A 21,985-nucleotide genomic window follows, 5' to 3' on the forward strand; every position below is an offset into this window, starting at 1 on the left:
CTCTTGTTGCTACTGTTTGGTCTTCATGTCTCCAAGTTCATCTTTTAAAGTTGTCGCTTTCTCTTTGAGCTGTTGCTTTAAAATGTGGTGACCACTGAAGATAACTCAAATCTGCAATCAATTTCAGCAACCAAGTGAATCCTTTTTTAACTTATAAAGCCTAAAGGCAGCAACTTTGACAGGCAACAACAAAAGAATCACCTCATCAATAAAAGAATAATCTATAACTCATCAAATCCCAAATGCCAATATCTCTTACAAGCATTGTTTATAGCATTCACAGCCATCCTAAAAGGCATAAAGATATAGCAGTGAAAGCTTACCAAACCTACTACTCTTTTTATTAACCTCCTAATATGTACGTTCAACTTTACATTAATATATATACACACATATATATCCATTGGAAATGTGAAATAAGTAATTAAGTACTATACTGTACCTGTGACTAATTAATAACAGGAAGGGAGATTTTCATAATAGTATTATTAAGGCACATTCCTAATGACGATTGTTCTTTAGAGCTTCTTGGCAACCTGATATTAGTGGCTAGTGTAGTGGGTTCTACTTCTACACACGAAAATTACAGCTGCTGCATACATTCCTTGTGCTCAGAAATCTCGTGATGTTCATATGCAAAAAAGTCAAGCATTGCCAATTAATTTGTCATACTTTGAGAAATTAATATTCTCTCTTATACACTAGCATAACATAATCTGAGGGAAAGAAGCAACAAGCATTAAATCAAGTGAGCTTTCTTCCAGAATTAATAGATTGAGCTTTAATTCTATCTTTTTTTTTCCTGGTAAGTGAAATTCCCTTTTTTTCTTGGTTATCCTTATGTAATACATATTTAAATGAATCAGAAACCATTCGTGGGATAGAAGCAATAAACAAGAAAAACAAGAAAAGGTGTCACGGGTGTGGTGAATGAGCATCTCTTTGCCAAGTGCCATGTTGTGTGATTCATGATTAAGATTATATGATCGGTTTTGAGTTATCAAGTGAGAAAGTCGTCCTCTCCCTCACATGCTCATAAGCTAAGGTTTTGCTTTTTCAGCCTTTTCTTTTTCTCCTTTGGAAATTCCCGTCCACACTCCAAAATTCCAATCCCAACTTAAAAAAGTTCCCTCAAAACACAAATAGAATAGAATAGTAAAACATTTACAAATAAGTATTTTTAAGAAACAAGTTAAACTTTCTGTTTATGAAATTTAGTTAAATTTATACATTTATTGTCAATTGTGCCAACAGGTGAATATACGGTGGGTACATTTAGTTAAATTTAGTTAAATTCATACATTTATTGTCAATTGTTCCAACAAGTGTTGTTTTAGACAAAAAAAATTCATAAGACAAAAATACATAAGTGGAAAATTAAAAGATAACAGCCAAATAGCAATCACAAAGAGCAGAACCATTTGTCCTAATTGGCTTTTGAAACTAACAATTTAAAATTACATTATGCACATAACTCTGACTAAGCCAATTAGAAAATCCTAGGTTTAGGGTTTAGGATTTAGAGTTAGGGTACGGTTTAGGGTTAAGATTAGGGTTAGCATTTAAGGTTAGGGTTAGCATTTTGAGTTATGGTTAGAGTTAGCATTTAGGGTTAGAGTTAAGGTTTAGGATTTGGGTTAGGGTTTAGGGTTAGGATTAGGATTAGACTTATGATTTAGGGTTAGGATTTGGGTTAGGGTTATCATTTAGGGATAGGGTTTAGGGTTAGGGTTAGGGTTTAGGGTTAGTGTGTAGGGTTAGGGTTAGCATTTGATACGGAGTTAATGAACAGTATCCACCGGTAGTGCATCGGGTCGTATCAAGTAATAAACTCACTATGAGTGAGGTCGATCCCACGAGGATTAAAAGATTAAGCAAGCAACAGTTGATTGATTATTCTAGTTAAACAGTTCAATTTTGAGTGATGATCAACTAAATGACGAGAAGTAAAATGGCAAGAAAGTAAAGAACATAAAAGTGAAGTACTGAAATTTAAATTGCAAGAAAAGTAAAGTATGGGAAAGTAATTTGCAAGAAAGTAAAGTGCAAAAAAATAAAAGTGCAAGAAAGTGAATAACTAGAATTAAAAATGAAAAGAACATTGGGATCTAGAGATATTGCATTCTCAAGATCAATAATTCTCATCTCCATTTCAATCATGCAATCATTGATCTCTTGACAAATCATAAGTAATCAAGCTCCAATCTTTTGGTGATTTGATTTCTCTTAACTTGATAAATTATCAATCTCTTGATCTAATTGCTCATGAGAAGAGATGAAGAGTGGTCTCTGATTTAGGCCACATAACCCTTAAGATCTTAATTCATAGTGATTACATCTCACATATCAAGCTATGAATTATCAATCAAGAGAATTGTGAGAGTAGAGCCTTAAACTAAATTCTATGAATCCTTTCTCAGGTTCATCGTAGTATTCAAATAGATCTAATCCCTCTCTCGATAGAATTAGATCTTTGAAGAACAAAGACTCTCTCTAAAGAAGTAATGAAAGAAGAATTGAAGATGAAGAATGAAAAATAAATCAATCCATTAAATTGCAATAGAGCTTTGTTTTCCAATGTTGGAAATTAGAGACTCATAACTAAATACAAAATGGGTATGAAAGAAAATAGAAGATGAGAAGAGAATGAAGGTGAGAAGAAAAGAGTCCGAAGACCCCCTCCCAGTGGTGTCATTTGTGAAGTGTTCTATGGCCCTATTTATAAGTTACCTAAAATTACAATTTCAAATGAAATTTAAATTACAATTAAATGAAAAAATCCTAACTACTTCTAGATTATTTTTGTGGTCTTGATTGGTTGACAATTGTGGACTTGCTTGCATGAATTAAGAGTGGACCTTTAGGAAAAGAAGTGGACCGAATTGAGGTTTGAAGCATGATTTAAGGAATGCATCCTTAGCTTGATGGCTTCATAGAGGCACACTTTCTTGGACTTGAGGCAAAAAATCCACACTTTGGGCTTAGCTTGATCATCGAAGGCACCTATAGTTTCAAGCACTTCACAATTTTTTCCTTTGATTGGCGCTTGAGGTGCCATGTTTGGCACCAAATCCAAGTGATTGACCATTTAATTGGTTTAGCAATTATAACCATTTGAAGCTTATAATGATATGGTCACAAATTTAAATTTGTAAACATTTTCATTTTTTTGGTGGAATTTTTGTATTATGTGATTTAATGTTTGTCTTTTGTGATTATCATTTTCTGTTCTTTTTCCTATATTGTTCATCTTATGAAAATGTGTTGTGCTAAACTCATTTCAGGATAGAACCTAGAATGAAGAGAATGTGACAAGTGACGTGTTCCTATAGACGGCACTATTGTTCAGAAGTATTTTTGCTCTTTCGAGTTTACGAGTTATCTTAACAAAATTGTAGAGAGTAGGTTGGATATATGATGTTGCTGCCATCTTCTTATTTCGAGGTCGTAATGTCCCGAGTTCGTTATTTTCAATAGTGGAGTGTTCCTGCAAGGACTTCAATGCTCAAATTAGTATGGTTCGCAAGAGAAACTAAGTTAGAGATCATATCTTAGTGCACGTATTTAGAATAGTACATATATTGTGAGGTTATACTATATAATGTTATGCACTTATTTAGAGATCATACTTTATTGTTCTTTTTCTTAAAATTCTCATACTCTTAAACTCAATTTCTAGTATTGAGTTTATAAAAATATTTTAAGAATATATATATATATATATATATATATATATAATATGGCTAAAGAAACAAAATACACTTTTAACATAATTATATTTGATGTTCAATAATATTAGACCCATTGTTTTACTGTTTCAGGTCTGTACTACATAGACTAGTAATTATATCTGATGTTCAACAATACTATGCGAAGTGACGAATACATAGAATACATTATGGTAAGTATATCGGGGAGCGGGAGCTATAAATGAAGAGAGGAACAAAACACAAACGTAGGCAAATGTATGTAGAAAGGAATGAAAGAAAGGGGAGAAAGTGGGTACCTACATGTTCCATCTCTGGGGAGATATCGTTATATAAAGAGATAGCATAGCTCGCATCTCTTTAAGTGATCATCTCTCTAATGCATGCAGTCTGCATCAGCAATTATTTCTCTTCTTCTATGATCTGGTTGGTTTGTGCCGGAAATATAAGAAGCATGTACTATACATACTGTTTCGTTCAAGATTTAGGTAGAGCTTTAAGCTTCAATTTATTGTTCAAACTGTTAATATTGCCATCCAATATCTGCTCTATATGGCTAAGGGCGTATTTATTTATCTATTTATTATTCTTTGTCTTTTAGCTAGTGCTTCTAAAGCTTTCATGCACATGCACATATCCTTAGCTTGTTCGTGCAATGCGGCCATGTGGGCCGTGTTTTAGGCCCGGTAGGTATCTGAAGAAATTTACCAGTAATTTATGTTATTTATAAATAAATAGGACACTCTACTATACAGATTGAAGTGGTAGAGAGAGAGAAAATAAATTTTTTTATAGTTATTTTTTATTATTTTATTGTTATTCAAAGTGTGAGTCCTACCTTTTTCAATCTCTCTTTTATCCCATAAAAAGAAAGATCTGTAAACTTACATCTTTACCGTATAATTCACCTAAATAAAAACATACAATCAAACTTTTAACTTAGAAAGATTGAATATAGATCTTCAAAGAGGGAAAAATAAATATCAAATAGTCTTAAAAACCCTAACGTATGAATTTTTAAGTCATTAATAAAAACAATCAATTTTTTAGCTTTAAAAAAATTTTGAATTAGAGTTATAGATCTTCAAAGAGGGAAAATAAATATCAAATAAAGTCTTAAAAAATTGGAACACTGACTTAGTGACTTACATGTCCTTAATGGAATCTGATGAAAGACTAACAAAAGGATAAGAAGTGTCGTGTATTACAATGTTTTTAGTGATTAATAATTATTCTTTTAAAAAACTTATATAATATTAGTTTTATTCCTTAACGACGACCTGCTATAATTAATAATTGTTAGCTACCAAAGATCAAGGGTTGAAAGGATGAAGAATTGGAAAGAGAGCAAAGAAGAATCTGCTAGACTAGATAGAAAGCAATATTGCATAATTGTATTTAAAAAAAATAAGTATATCAAGGGTTATATCATGAGACACGTCTCCATTAGGTACAGCCCCTAAATAGAAAATAAGTATAGGACCACCGTACCCTTAATTTCTTATGGCATGAAACTAATTGAGGAAGGACCACCCTTCCCTAGCTAAGCTAGACCTCCACCATTCAATTCAACAAAAGCTGATAGGGAAGCTGATCAGTAGTGCTGCGTGCTGTGTTATGGTGATAGAGATATAGTCGATAAATACTAAATAGTGAACTTCTCTTCTTGGCATTATCTTTGAAATGATGGACGCGTACGTGGATAATTAATTTGTAATTTGTATTATGCTTTTCATTTAGAAAAAATTTAGGGACCAATTATAATATAAGTCAATTTAATTAATTATTTTATTTTTAATTTTAATTTTAAAATTCAAAAAATTTAAATAATAATAAATTTTTTTTTGTAATAGACATATTTTTCAACTAATTAATTATAATTGACTGTACTGTTAATTAATTTTTTAATGAAAGTCTTTCATTTATAATTGAGTAACTCTGAGTGGATAAATATTAATATCTCGCCAGCTATAATCTCTATGTAGTATCTGAATATATAGTAACGTTACATAATAAAAAAAATTATTATTTTTGTTGAGATAAGAAATTAACTAAATTAATTTGATGATGATAAATATTATTTTATTAGGTTAAACAACCAATTAGTTTTTAATTATGTTTGATAAAATGATGCAGGTCAAAATATAAAAAAACAGCAGCCCAAATGTAAGGAAACAAAAATATTGTTAGTGGGTCTTTCTAACCAACGAAGTCCATAAAAAACAATGCAAAGAAAACAGCTGGACTAAATGAATGAAATTCAACACAAGCCCAAGATTACTCTATTCAAGTTGAAGCCTTCTAATGCACCTCACTAGCTTGCTTAGGTCAGAACCTCAGAGAGAAAGAAAGAGAAAGCTTCGTTCTTCTTCTTGCCCATTTCATCAAAGAAGAAAGAAAGAGAAAGCTTAATCAAAGAAAGCAAAGGTCAAATCACCCAAATCAAACCCATCAAGTTGAGTCAAAAGTTAAAGGTGATTTATTTCCATTTACATGCATGTTAATTTCTTCACTCATTCTCCAACTTTCTGCGATACCATTTTTGGTTAAATGAAGAAAGAAGTATTTGATCTCTTCTGCTGTAAATCAATGGTTCATAAAGGTTCTTGGAGTCAAAGCACATTATTAATGGTTCGAATTTGGGTTTACCACTGAACAACTTTCTCTTTGCTACTCAAATGTCTTCGGTCAAGCAAAAAAGAGATAGCTTGGAAATCCCTAATTTGGGATAAATGAAGAAAGTAATCTCTGTTCACCACTGTTGTACATCAATGATCAAGATTGTTTATTGGAGACCAAGAAGTATCTCAAGGGTTCATATCTGGGATCACTATTGAAAATAATTTTCTTTACTTCCCTGAGGCTTTCGGTCAAGTAAGAAAAAGTCAGACTCACATTTCTAATTTGGGGATTAACTGGAAAAGTGATGTGGTAAGCTGGAAGCACACAACTCAAGGAGTTGACCTCGGAGAGAGAAACTCAACAACATGCAAGGAGATAAAAGAAGATTTTCTGTTCATTCAGAGGCAAGGGAGAGATAACCAAGGTTCTAAAAACCAGATCGGACCGGCTGGTTCGACCGGTTTAATCGCGAACTGGCGACGCAAGCGGTCTGGTCCTCCTCTAGAAACCGTCTGGAAAAGAATCGTTGGAAAACCAGTGAACCGGCCGAAAACCGACCGGTTGGGTCGGACTGGTGACCGGCCGGTTCCTCTGAATGACGCCATTTTTTTAATTGTTTTAAAAAATTAAAAAAATGAAAACCTACCCGACCCGTTCGTGAAGCACCCCCACCTCCATTCATTCATCTCAGTCTCACAGTGAACCAACCCTAGCCCTCTGAAGTTCCTCTCCATCGTCGCCCAGTAGCCCTCCATTGTCGCCGCGGTCTCAGGTCGTCAGCCCACCGCCGTCGCCTGGTCCTCAGCACCAGTAGCCCTCCATCGTCGCCTGGTTTCCAGCCCAGTAGCCCTCCATTGTCTTCATCTTCTCAACACCAGTAGCCCTCTCATCGTCTTCATCGTCGCCTGGTCCTCAACACCAATAGCCCTCCATCGAACCCAGGTGAGTGACGCGTCGTCTTCATCTTCTCTGAACTTCCTCTTCTCATCTTCTTCGTTCTTCGCCTCTTCGGTCTTCTTTGGTCTTCAATTTCTATTTGTTGTTTAGTATAAGAAAAAACATCTTAAAATTAAATTAATTCCTCAGTTGATACAGAAACATGAAGACGTTCTTAGTTTGCACTTTTTGTCCAATTTATTGCTGTTTTCAGGGATTTCAGGTTGAATTTCTGAGGTTGGTGGAAATGGAAGCTCTGACATTTTTGTCAAGCTGAATATGCAACCTTCTGCACCAAATTGTGGGAGACATTAATGGGCAAGTGGGGCTGCACCAAATTGTGGCTTTCAGTTAAGGGGGCTATGCCATTGGATGAAGGGTTGGCAATTAGATTCAATACATCTAATGTGATCAAGTGGAAGGAAGCAAAACTGCAAAACAGAACCAGAGGTTGCAAAATACAAAAATAAATTTAAGGTAGCTGGTATACATTTAGTTTGATCAATGCTGATTTACTGATTTACTGATTACTGATTTACTGATTTGAGGTTAGTGAAAAGTTGAATCTGTGTTACTCTTTCAGGGATTTGAGGTTGAATTTGTGATTTGTGATTTCTTGGGTCTTTTGTAATGCTGTTGATTTGAGTATGGAATTTGTGATTATTGATTAGTGAAAACTTCAGAGTTATTGCTACTTAAAAACAATTGTTCTATTTATACACCCTTCCTCTATCAATAATTGACCACAAAATTATAAGGTTCTATTTCTATAGTTCTTGACTACTAATTTGAGAGCTATGATCTTAGCCTAAACAACAATGCAGGTTTCTGGATGATTAATTGTGTTGTCTTGATTAGAATATGCACTACTAAATATTTCTTTTATATATACACTCTACTCTTACTCTGTTATTTCAATAAAAATTTCTGAATGTAGTATTCATAATTGCTTCTGTATAATAGTTACTTTACATGCTGATTTACACCTCCGCTTCATGATGCAACTTCTTCACCTGCATCTTACTTCATTGTGATATTAGAATTTTAGACCACTAATGTTCAATGATGTTATGTAGGGAAACACAACTTCGGGCATTTCATTCAACATGTGAGTGATATAATTACTGTTTGCTAGGCAACAGGAGCAATTAAAGTCTATGCAAAGAACTCTTGAGGACGAAGAGAATGGAGTTGTCAGTGGAGCCTCAGGTAGAGAAAAACAGCTTGCTGAGGAACATAGTTACAATGATGTTAAGACAGGAATGGCTACTAGTATGCAGAAGCATGATGACGGAGATCAAATTCAAGCTTCAAGCAATGAAGCAAGTGTCATTGAGAAACATGACCCTGATAAAAAAAATATGAAGAACACCGAAATACGCAAGAGGTGGATCAAGTTCAAACTTCAGCCAATGAAGCAAGTGTCACTGAGAAGCATCCTTCTGATATTACAAGTGAAAAATGCCGAAATGCACATGAAACAGATCAAGTTCAAACTTCAACCAACGAAGATAGTGTCACTGAGAAGCATCACTCTGTTATTAGAAGTGAAGAATCCCAAAAGACACATGACTTTAGCTGCTGTTGTTAACTTGTTATGCACTTATACTGCTGTTTTGTTATAGAATTATGACACTGAGTGTTTTGAATTTTGAATGTGATTTGTGATTTGTGATTATATTAGTGATTTTGTTATGCTGCAGTTTTGAATTAATTTAAGGGTGATTATTTGTTATGCTACTATTTTGAATTAATTTAGGAGTGATTAATGATTATTTCTAGTTGTATTGTTGCTGTTTGCACCATTGTTCTTTTTACTATTTAACTTTGTATTTTGATAAGATCATATGGATTTGGTTGACATTTCATATAATGTTTTAAATTTGGAAGATATTTAAGATTTATATTAGACTATAATTATATTTTATGATGTTTATATATAATTTATTTATTATTTTATTATGAAACGGTTTTTTCGGTTAAACCACCGGTTAAACCGATTAGATCAATGAACCAGTGAACCAATAGTTAGAGCGGTTTGATGACCGGTCTGGTTTTCTGAACCTTGGAGATAACCCAGTGTATTGTGGTTTTGTTCTGTGAAGAAATTCTCTGAAGAAGTTCCTCTACTTGGACAGTGCTATCTTTCAAAGAAGCATTCCGCCAAAAATGAAGAACTGAATCAGAGACATACAAATCTGGTTTATCACATAGCAAAGAGGCTATTGATGAAGTCAATCTCCTTCATATTATTGCATATTGTATTTTACTTTTCAATGTTTATCTTTTTGTAATATCTTAAGTAAAAAGGCATATTGAGAGAGCTCAAGTAAAAGCCATGAGTGGAAAGAGGCTGAGAGATACACTTGAGAGAAAAGCCTAGAGTTATTTTCAGATTTATTTAGGTATGTCTATGTCTTGTATCTTGTACCTGTGAGGTATCCCTTCCTTAGTTGGGTTAGCACTAAGAGTGAAGAGTTAGGTATTAGCATAGCCAATGTCAAGTTAGGTTAGAACTTGAGTGTGAAAGGATTGGGTCAATCCTGTAGAAATGGTGTATGTAATACTTTTAACTATAGTGGAAATTCCTCCATTATTGTGGAGGAGACTGGACGTAGGTTGCATAGCACAAGGCAACCGAACCAGGATACATGATGATATTAGCTTTTCTCTTCTCTGCTCTGTTCTATTTTCTGATATTCATGAGACAAAACAAAATTGTCTCATAAATTTTCGCTGCTGAGTTCTAACAGAATCAAATTACAAGTTAAGCAAAAAAATGGGGTTATTTCAGTAACTAAAAGAAAGGCATAGATTCAACCCCCCTTCTCTAAGCTTTCTACAACCTTCAATTGGTATCAAGAGTTAAGGTCTCAAGAATCTAGCTTAACCGCTTGGAGCAAAGATCCAATGGCGAACAACTTGGGCACAACCACAGTTGCCTATACCCTCACTGAAGGCCAGTCAAACAATAGGCCTCCTTTCTTCAACGGGAAGAACTATACCTACTGGAAAGAGAGGATGAAGATCTTCATCCAATTCATTGACTATAACATATGGAAGATTGTTATGAGCGGTCCCAAGATTCTAACAAAAATAAGTGCTGATGGAGTGGTGACTCCAAAAGAAGAAGCTGAATGGAAAGAGGACGACAAGAAGAAGATGGAGCTGAATGCTAAAGCCATCAACCTTCTTCACTGTGCTATCAGCTTTGAAGAGTACCGAAAGGTATCTAAATGCAAGACAACCAAAAAAATCTGGGAAAAAATCCAGGTTACACACGAAGGTACTAAACAGGTCACAGAAACGAGGATTGATATGCTGCAAAAAGAATATGAGATGTTCAACATGAAGGATGGAGAAATCATTGATGAAGCGTTTGAGAGATTCTCAATCATAATCAAGAACCTTGATGCTATGGGTACAAACTACTTAGAACAAACCCTAGTGAGAAAACTCCTTAGAAGCCTCACAAAAAAATGGGAAACTACTGCCACTGTCTTAACCGAGAGCAACAACCTAAGCCATATAACCTATGATGAGCTGAGAGAAAAATTCTTTGCCTATGAAACCACACACACAAACCCAGACTCAAAGAAAAAGGGAATATCCCTCAAGTCAAAAATAGAACCAAAAGAGAGTGAGTCTAGTGATGGTATTTCAGATGATGAGCTTATATTTTTTGCTAGGAGATTTAGAAGGATGATGAAGAACAAGGGCAAATACAAGAGTTCAAGCTCAAAGAAACACAAGATGGACTTGAGCAAGGTGACGTGTCATCATTGCAAGGAGGCTGGACACTTCAAGCTAAACTATCCAAAGCTCAAGAAGGAGGACAAAGAAAAGAAAGACAAGAAGAGAGTGCTCATGACAGCTTGGGAGGATCTTGAGAACGACTCCAATGAGGAAGAAGACTCTGAAGGTGAAGATAAAGACTGTTTCATGGCTGGAAACAATAATCTTGATGAGGTAAATTTCTATGATCTGTCCATAGATGATTTACATGCAATTATTGATGATCTTACTCTAAACACCTCAAAATTGCTAGATAAGTACAATGGGTGCAGATCTGAAAGAGATGTGTTAAAAGCTGAAAATAATTTTTTAAAAGAAAAAGTAAAGGAAACTGAATGTGTTTTGAACATTATTGAAGAAAACAGATTTCTAAAATCTAAACTTGAAAAATTAAAAGGAAAGCACATTGTGGATCCTTCTCATGAGTTAATTGCTGAAAATGAAAGGCTAAATAATATGATCAAAAGGCTGAATAGTGACTTAGCAAAAATTTGCTCAAAGCTCAAGTAGCTTGGACAAATTACTTGCAAGCCAAAGACCATTATTTGAAAAATCTGGTTTAGGTTATATAGCCAAGGAAAGTGCAGTTTTAAATGATTCCTCTATGAAATTTGTGACATCTTCATCAAATACTAAATCCACACCAAATAAATCTGGTATGGGATATGTTTCAGCATCTGAAGAAAAATTTGATGAAGTATACACAAGTGAAACGGAGCCTTCACTAAGAACCAAACCTAGTTCGAACAGGCCAGGTTTGGGGTACATTTGTTAGGAGAGGATGGTAGTATTGCAAGAAATAAGGTAAGGCTAGTGGCACAAGGATATGACCAAGAAGAAGGAATAGACTTTGATGAATCTTTTGCCCCTGTTGCCCGAATGGAAGCCATAAGACTCCTCTTAACTTATGCTGCATTTTGTGATTTTAAATTATACCAAATGGATGTGAAATGTGCATTTTAAATGGTGTGATAGATAGGAAAGTGTATGTGGAGTAGCCACTAGGTTTTGAAAATAAAGAGTTTTTCAACCATGTTTTTAAATTATCTAAAGCTCTCTATGGTTTGAGACAAGCTCCTAGAGCTTGGTATGAGAGACTTAGCACATTTCTTTTGAAAAATAGTTTTCAAAGAGGCACTACAGACACTATCCTCTTTATAAAAAATTTTAATGATTCCTTCATTTTAGTCCAAATATATGTTGATGACATTATTTTTGGATCAGCCAATGAATCCCTTTGTACTGAATTTGGAAAACTCATGACAAGTGAATTTAACATGAGTATGATGGGTGAACTTAATTTTTTTCTTGGGCTACAAATTAAACAAACTGAAAAAGGTATTTTCATTCATCAAGAGAAGTATGCCAAGAAATTAGTTAAGAAATTTGGTATGAAAAATGCAAAACCTATGGGAATTCCCATGCACCCTAATTCAAAATTAGACAAGGGAGAAACTGAGAAAGATGTGGATAAAACTAGGTATAGAGGAATGATTGGTTCTCTTATGTACTTAACTTCCTCTAGACCCGATATTGTGCAAAGTGTTGGATTATGTTCAAGGTTCCAATCCAAACCAAAAGAGTCACATCTTTCTGTAGTTAAGAGGATCATTAGATATGTTCATGACACATCCAATTTTGATCTTTGGTATCCTAAGATTGATAATTTTTCTGCAATTAGTTATTGTGATGCAGATTTTGCTGGTGATAGAGTTGACAGAAGAAGCACATCAGGCTTATGTTGTTTCCTTGAAAAGTCCTTGAATGTTGTTTCCTTATGTACTTTTGTTGACAAAAACTCAACATAAGATGGCTAATGTCTAATTGCCAGTAAATGTAATAGCAGCTATTTTTATTGCCGCTAAAAGCAAAATAAATAGCCGCTAAAAGTGATTTTTCTGGTAGTGTTTCTACTATGGTTTCTTCTAAAATATCAGAGTAATAATCTACTTTCCTGTAAAGGGAGAGTATGATGAATAATAATGTAATTAGAATTAGAGATAATATTTTATTATATATTTTGAATAGGTAGAGTATTTTATAATAAAAAAATCATTCTCACGTACACATATGTGATAGATCGACGACATGCACTCATTTAATAATAATTCTATACTTATAATAATAAAAGAGTAAAGTATCATTTTTGTCTTTAATGTTTGGGGTAAGTCTCAAAGTTGTCCCTAACGTTTCAATCGTCCTATTTAAGTCTCTAACATTTCAAAATTGACTCAATATTGTCCTGCCGTTAGGGATCCGTTAACAGAATTGACGGCAAGACAAAATTGAGACGATTTTGAAACGTTAGAGACTTAAATAGGACGAAAACGTTGGGAACAAAAATGATACATAGAAATAAATTTTAATTTTATCCTTCAATAATATCAATTTTTTACTATACACAGTATTAATTATTTTTAATCACATATAAGTAAATTACACTTAATCATATTACTTTTATTCTAAATAAATTAATTTTTTATAATTTTACTCTTAAAGATTTTTAGTTATCATAAAATATTTGTAGAATGATTAGTATATAAACTTGCGGAAAAAAATATATATATATACAATAAAATATAAATTATATCTTTTGTCTCTAATGTATCAAAATTCTTTAAAAGTATAAAAAAATAATTTTATTTAAAATAAAAATAATGTGATTAAGTGTAATTTACTTAGATGTAATTAAAAAATAATTGAATACTATGTACAGTAAAAAATTGATATTATTGAAAGACAAAATTGAATTAAAAATTATTTTTATGTATCATTTTTGTCCCTAACGTTTTCGTCCTATTTAAGTCCCTAACGTTTCAAAATTATTTCAATTTTGTCCCGCCGTCAATTCTGTTAACGGATCTCTAACGGCAGGACAACATTGAGTCCATTTTGAAACGTTAGGAACTTAAATAGGACGATTGAAATGTTAGGGACAACTTTGGTACTTACCCCAAACGTTGAGGATAAAAATGATACTTTACTCATAGTAAAAAATAGGATTAATAATTAAATTAATTTCCAAAAAATGAATTATTCGTTAAATTTGCTTTCGAATTATTTTTTTAATTAAATTAATCTTTAAAAAATTTTAATCTAATCGCGTTTATCCTCCATCAATAAATTAATAGTTTTCGTTAATAGTTTTCAACTTCCATAACCACAAGATCAAAACTTCTTCCTCCAAGGTTGTCGTCTCTCATGCTCCAACAACTTCTCGTGACCAAGGGCCTCTCTTTGGTGATGATTCCGCCATCTACCACCAGATTTTTTTAAGGCGCTACTTTAACCTCCAATTAAACTCACCATTTTCAGCATCTACAATTCAATATTATTAAAAATATGCTATTATTATTATTATTATTATTATTATTATTATTATTATTATTATTATTATTTGTAAAATTGTTTGTGATGTGAAATTATTTTCCGTGGCTCTTGCAAGATTGGATAACAGCAAATGAACAAAAAGACAGGGTTTTGGAGAATAAAGAAAGTAAAAAAAGATTGCAATCTTTTCATTAGAAGGAATCATGAAGAGGGTGGTGCTCACTACTCCACTAGCAACTATAAATAATTAAACTAATGCAAAAAAGATTAAAGTATTTTGTTATGGTTACTTACCATCTTGGTTAGAGAAAAATTCTAATAAAATATGTAACCAACTTTATGTAAATTAAATTCGAACGGCTCTAACTCCTCAACGATTAACATTGAAGTTCGTCTGTCACAATAAATATGTACTTTTGAGATGTCTTCTTGGGTATTTTCAATGGCAACCATCAGCTATTGGGAGAAACAATTTCCTGCCTCCAATTGTGTGTATGCCTTCCTGTCTTTCATGACAAACAATTTCTGTAGCCTAGCCTCTCGTAAGTGCATCGCATGATGGCAGAAATTGATAAGTACTGTGTACCCTTCAACACTGCATTGATGCACTCCGAGAGATTTTTTGTCATATGACCAAACCGGCGACTGCTGTCGCAATGTTATAGCCATATTTCTTTGTTAAACCTACCAGCCCAATCCGCCATTTTTTGCGATAAACATCTCAAGGCATCTATGTACCCTCATAATCAGCCTTGCTTAGACTATAAGCAGCATTTATGAGGTATCACTTGCCTTTGGCAGACTTGAAACGAGACATGAAGTCTGCGGCCATGTGTCTAACACAATAAGCATAAAATACCCTGGGAGGATGCCAACCACTATCATCGGCCCTCAATGCAGCCTTGATCGCCTCTATAAAAAATAATCAATAGGCCTTCTTGTAGGGTGACATGTCGTCTCAAATTAGTCATGAAGAAAGACCATGACTCGGTACTCTCAGACTCCACAATTGCAAAAGCAATAGAAAGGATATTGCTATTGTCGTCTTGTGCCACTGTAATAAGCAACACACCATTGTATTTGCCATACAAATGCATGCCATCGACAGAATAACAAACGACTTGCAATGCTTGAAGGCCTCAACACTGGAGGAGAAGGCCCAGAATACTTTGTCGAACATGCTACAATTGCGAACCATAAGGTGCCTATCATAGTAAGGTAAGGCGGCCTTAAGCTCACATATTATTCCGGGACAACAACTCTGCAGTGCTTGTAGCAGCTTCGACACCTTGTTGTATGACTCCTTTCAGTTCCCGTATATCTGCACAATTGCCTTTTACTTTGCCATCCAGGCCTTTCTATACAAGGGTTTGAAGTGATAGTTTTGCCAAATTGGACCCTGTAGGATAGGGATGCTGACGGATAGGTTGGACTGTATTAACGACAGGATGACATTGCAGATGAGGCTGCTGTCCAACTGTCGATGGTCTTGGTATATGGTGGGTAGTAAACACGTATGCGCTCCACAAACCCTCTGGACCTCCCTGACGAAATAAAACATTCATGGTTGGAAACTAAACCAGATATAACAATCATAAATGGGTAAATACGCCACAATTAAACTTGACCTCACCAGTATCCGAGGTTCTATCGAAGGGCTACACGGAGATTTCAGGGACATCCAATTGCAGCTTGGAGGCAACACACATGCTACTTTAATCAGTTCGATTCGACCACTCGATACTCAGCACTTCTGCGAATGTTGTAGTTCTTCACACTCTGCATTATTGGATCTCTGCTTTTGAATCTGTGGCTGACCCGAAACTCCACCCCACCATCTAGGTTGTAATCGTCTTCCCTAGTGTTAGAAAACGGATATTTTTCTCATGCATCACGTCCAGATCCAATACATGATAGTGACTTGGGGGGAGAAACATAGCGCACCACTATCTCGGCTAGCATCTCTGGTACAAGCTCCTCCTCATCATCATCTTCAGAAGAACCACTATCATTACTATCCACAACATACTCTTCGTCGGAGTCTTCATCATCCACGTCCATGTCTTTCACTGGACTAGCAACATGAATCAGTGGTGGTGCGAGAGGTGGATCATCCTCCACAAAGGTCGAGTGGACGGATCCACCGCCACCAACATCGCCAACCTCCACAGAAAGCTCCATCACTTTGTCCCATGATTCTCCTATAGATATCAAACATGAGGCGTACATGCTCGTTGCCATGGAGCCAAAACAGATGAAACCAAAAATTTCTATTTTCCAATAGTGCTAGCAACCTATACCCTACCCTTTCGATCTCTTTTCTCCCTAAACCACCAAGGTTACTCAATATCAGACTCTTCAACTTGAACAATGAACTTACTCGCCGAGTGCGCAACAGAAACGGATTATCACAGTCAAATATCACCCATTGTTGCTATTTCTCATTCGATAATTGGATACACACAGACAACCACATATCCACTACTATTGGACATTTTTGCCTATTTTTTAGAAGAAAAACGGAGGAGAAGAAGATATGAAATGTATGTGGAGAATACCAAAGGTTGCACATCCTTTTGTAGCTGTTGAAAAGTTATCTCTTACTGTATCTCGTTTATACTGTAAATGTTATAATTTATCACGTATTTTATTTACACTATAAACGAGATATACACATATCACTCGCTCTATCTTATCTCGTTTATAGTGTAAACGAAATATGTATAAACTTAAACGAAATAAGACATGCTACGTATTTCCATAATTATTTTTAAAATTATTCATTTCAAGTAAATAAAACAATTTTTTAATTTATTTAAATAAAAAAATCCGTCCAACATCATCAACATCAAAATTAAAAAGCGCAATTCTTCCCTAGCTAAATCAATTTATATTGAAAGTACAATAGACGAACGTGAAAAGTAAGTAACACTGATCCATATTAAGTCCCGAATAGTACAATACGACTGCAAATAGAGTTAAACATCTTTCTTTTGTTTTTTGTTTGTTTTTGTTTTCAAACATGGACATATAACATCTTTCCAATCACACTTGTTTTCTGGCCATCATTTCATGTTAATTATTGGATCGTCGTAGAACACTACAAGCCCCACCACTAAAAAGGATTATGGCAGTTTCGAACCTCATGGGAGGTGCATGCCACAATTTCATTTGTAACTATTTTTTAGAATCCATAATCTTATTCAGTGCTAGTTTTGTTCAATTTTATTAGGGCTCAGATAGAGATGATTTTTTGTTGCATTTCTTGTTTTGATAGTTTTAAAAAAATCCCCACAAAATAACTTTTCAATTAAAAAAAATTGACTATTCTGCGCTGATCAATAGCCAATGATGATACATATAGAAAACAATCCTGAGAGAGAAGGTGCAACTTGCTAATTTCAAAATCATAAAATTAATAAAAATATTATAAAAAAAAGAAATGTTACGGATCATACTTTTAGTAGAAAAATAAAAAATATGAATTTGGCTGATATTAGTTCGAATATAAGACAAATATAACAAAAATTAATTACTTAATCTTTTTATTATAAAAATATATGGCATTATTACAAAATTTAGTTTAACTAATAAAATCTTTGTTAATAAAATATAAAATCAGCATTTGAAAAGAGAAACTACTAAATAGCTCCCAATTATTCATCAAATTCAAATACACAAACAAAAGAGGAAGCAAAACCAAAAATCATATATGAACTCAGATTTACTAGGCCTACTACCCTCTAACCAACATCAAAAAAAAAATAAAATAAAAATGAGAATGCTACTTCTTGATGAGCAACTCTACAGGTTCTGTCTGTTTGGCTAGCAAATTTGATCTTCTTAAATCTTGAGTACATACCTTACATGAAAACAAAAACATAAATAAGTTAAAACTATAATTAAAAATAATTTAAAAAATTAGCTTAAAAGTTATTTAAAAAAAAAAAACAAAAAAAGAGAGAGAAATATATCCTGAATCACATTTATAATAATGAAAAAGTATGTGGAGCCAATATAATTAGTGTACAATATATACAATAGAGATATTTTTGTAATTAAAATTAAATAATAATTAAATTAATTAATTATTATTTATTTTCAATTTTAAATTTAACCCAAATAAACAATCCATTGTACGCATCTACAAATATCTCGTTAACTCTCTAGCGGGATTAACGAGGCCTACTTTTTGTTTTCATGCTTGTACATAACAAGAAGAACATAGAACTAAACGAACCTTTGCCAATCTGTTGTAGAATCTTCTCCATTTTCCTATGAACCAAAAAATTCACTACTTAGAGGTAGATAGCAAATGTTAAAATGAAGCAAGTCATCTTGTTTCTCGTTTTGCAGATGTTACAATGAATACACAGCTCCTTTTTCTTTGCTTTTACAAGCTCAGAACCAAATAGAAATATGTTAATGGTCAATGATAATTCATACCTAATCAATGGATGTGAACTACTTCAATAGAAAACAGGAAGATTAGATTCTAAAACTGCTCTCTTAGAGACTCATCTGAGGATTTCAGAATCTGAATATAATCAATAAACATTTTGGGCTCTGTAAAGAACAAATTAAAGATTAATGTATAATTCAGGAATAAATTTATAACAAAGAAAATAAATCAAGTGTGTACAATGAGATAAAAAACAATTAACATGCAGGTATAGTCTACACATCACATGTCAAGTAAAGACAAGAAACAAACAAACTAAGGAGTGGCCCAAGCAGGTACACACAAGGCTTATTTTTAATTGAATAATGCCAGTTCTGATCGATTGTGCATTAGATTATAAGACTATTATTACACATGCATTGACATTTTATGCCCGTTTAAATGACTACGGAAAAATACATAAGCATCTCACTTTTTCCCATCTACGTGTAACTCACAGATCAATTTTTAGTATTAAGAGTAGTTGAAAGGAGTACTAGCAGTCTAGCATGACTTGTTTATCAAAAATGCTTTGTGCATAAAAAAAAATAATCCACTAAATCATTTATAATATATTTATAAATAAAAATATTTATAATTTAATTTATTTTTAATATATATTTTATATTTTATGAATATGGTTGATTTTAGTATATATCTAACATATTTATTAGCTTTTATTGAAGTTTCCAATCATCTTTGCTTATTAACATGACCAGATTCAGCCCAAAAATATCCAAAAAGATCCAGTTTCATATTTAAATAACAGAAAACTAACATCGCGCGGAGAAGATTGTTGGCGCAGTTGAGTACTCACTCTTTCTTAAATCTAGAAGCTATGCTTGGTTGACAGAGGCCGACGCAGAAGCTTGATAGTAGAGGCGAGGAGATGGATGGTGGCAGACGCGACGTCAAGCTCTAGGGTTTCAGCATCTTCTACAGATCTCCCTCGAAGGTTTTTTTGCCCTCTTCTACTTTGGAGAGATTTTGGTTTGAAATGTGAATGTTTGGGTTTGTGTGAAGTGAAAAGTAATTTAAGATTATGAATGTTTATTTGGTGCTTGGGTGTAGGAGTTTTAATTATACATCAATCAATGGAGGATTTATAATTTGCTCAAATAACATATGTTGCGTAGATTTTAAAAAATAATTACGTTAAGTTAAGTTAAGTGTATACTAAAATTAGTTATTAGTTTAAAATATATGTTAAATATAAAATATATATTAAAAATAAATTAAATAACATGTATATTTTTATATAAGAAGAATCTTATAAAATCATCAAAATTTATTATTTTTTATATGAGATACAATATATTGTTGGATTACTAAATCAAAAAAACTAAATTAAAAAAATTGAATTAATGGCCGAGTAATAATTGCTAAAAACAATAAATTTTGATTATTTTCTAATATTTCTCTCTACACAAATATATAAAAACCTGGTGGATAATTTTAGTGTAAATATAGTATTTTTGTTTCATAAATCTCCACAAAATTCAGCCACAAATAATTAAAAATCTTGGTAGTGGGAGAAGAAAGTTTATTGCTATCAATGACATCGCACAAGGATTTCACAAATTGAGGAGGCATCAGCAGATCGATTACATAGTGATGATGAGTTTGGAACCCTAAAATAGCAGCAAAAGATAAACAAAATCCTAACTATAATGATTAAGGACAATCTTATTAGTGAAAGACAAAAAACACACATAGCCAAGTTGATGCACAATGCAATGCAGCAGAAACTACAAAATTAAATTGAGACAACAAAAACACATCATAAATCATAGTCATTTCAGAATTATGCATCCTGAAAAATGTTGTCTATGATAGAGCAATCTACTTCTGCATGATTATTATCATTATTCAACATCATCATCTTCATGATTTGGTTGTCATTCTCTTGAAGAGGCATGTTAGGCTGCATAACCATATTGCTAAAATCATTATTGAAACCACCACCAATCTGCTGCATGTAATGGAAACCCTGCTGATCCAAATGCACGCCGAAACCATCGTTTCTCTTCGACTCGCCGGAAACAACCAGAGGAAGAGGAGGGGGAAGAAGTGACGAGTGGCATGAACCGTCTGTAGCAGTGGTACTGGTACCTAACGATCTCTCGCATTTGTTGAGCTTTGGCTTTTTCTTCAAGAAACCATTAACTATTTCTTCCAACAAGCCTGACGACTCTGAACCTTCATACAGTTGCTCCTTTGAGTCTTCTTCCCCACCACCATGATCAGCTTTTTTATTATTATTATTATTATTATTATTATTATTATTAGTAGTAGTAGTAGTAGTATTATCGATCTTGCTTCCACTGCCACAACCGACATGGCTTGTGTCAGAACAAGGTGCGCTGTAGTTATTAGCAACATTTACAGGATGTGAATTGACAAAACTGCCCTTGGTGTCGCATAAATAGTCGGGGGAAGAAGAGGCTATAAAGTCCTGGAGAAGCATGTCGATGGAGTGAAGGTTTCGCTGTTGTTGGAAGGTTGAAGAAGAAGAAGGGTCAGACCAACAACCCCCGAAGTGGCGGTTATGGCCGTTGAAGAGTTGGTTATGATGATTAAGGAAGCTGAACTGGTTATGAGTGAAGAGGTGGTTATGGAGGTTAAGGAGGTTGTTATGGTTGTTAGTGATGGTGATGGAAGAAGAGTGAGGAGGTGAAGTATGGTACACAAAGTTTGTCCTGGCCTTAAGGCCACGCATGGCTCTGGCAGCGCAGTCGTAGGCGCAGGCGGCTTCCTCTGCGGTGTCGAAAGTCCCCAGCCAACGGCGCTCCTTGGACTGAGGGTCCCTTATCTCGGCGGCGTAACGGCCCCATGGCCTCCGCCTGACGCCACGGTACCTCATGGCTCCGGCGGCGGGCGCAGTGCTGGTGTCTCGCATGGTCCGCTTGGTGGGTTTGTTGGAAGGTGGTTCGGGAAGGGGGGACATGCCGTTGAGGCGCCTCAGCGCTTTGTCCATGTGGAACAATGAAGTGATGAAATGAGCTTTAGTTTGTGTTTGGAAATTAGAAGAGAAGAGAAATAAAGAAGGGAAGGTTGAATGTTCAGACTTGAGAGATATATGATGGGTTGTTCACTTATTTGTAGTAGAGAGTAGAGTAGAGTCTACTAGTACGGTTCCTTTTTATCCTTAGGT

The 21,985-nt window shown here is 34.1% G+C and overlaps 1 protein-coding gene across 1 annotated transcript; it reads right to left on the reverse strand.

Moving 5' to 3' along the window:
- Window positions 1-20,635: 20,635 nt before the first annotated feature.
- LOC107639893 (uncharacterized) lies at window positions 20,636-21,733 on the reverse strand. Its single transcript, XM_088488996.1, has 2 exons — window positions 21,166-21,733; window positions 20,636-21,078 (listed from the first exon to the last, which is right to left on the reverse strand). Exons 1-2 carry the CDS (start codon window positions 21,728-21,730, stop codon window positions 20,636-20,638), a joined length of 1,008 nt encoding a protein of 335 aa, XP_088345122.1. The 5' UTR covers window positions 21,731-21,733.
- Between the last annotated feature and the right edge of the window lie 252 nt (window positions 21,734-21,985).

Source organism: Arachis ipaensis, chromosome B5 (assembly GCF_059453495.1).
Source record: "Arachis ipaensis isolate K30076 ecotype BB chromosome B5, ASM5945349v1, whole genome shotgun sequence".
NCBI lineage: Eukaryota > Viridiplantae > Streptophyta > Magnoliopsida > Fabales > Fabaceae > Arachis > Arachis ipaensis.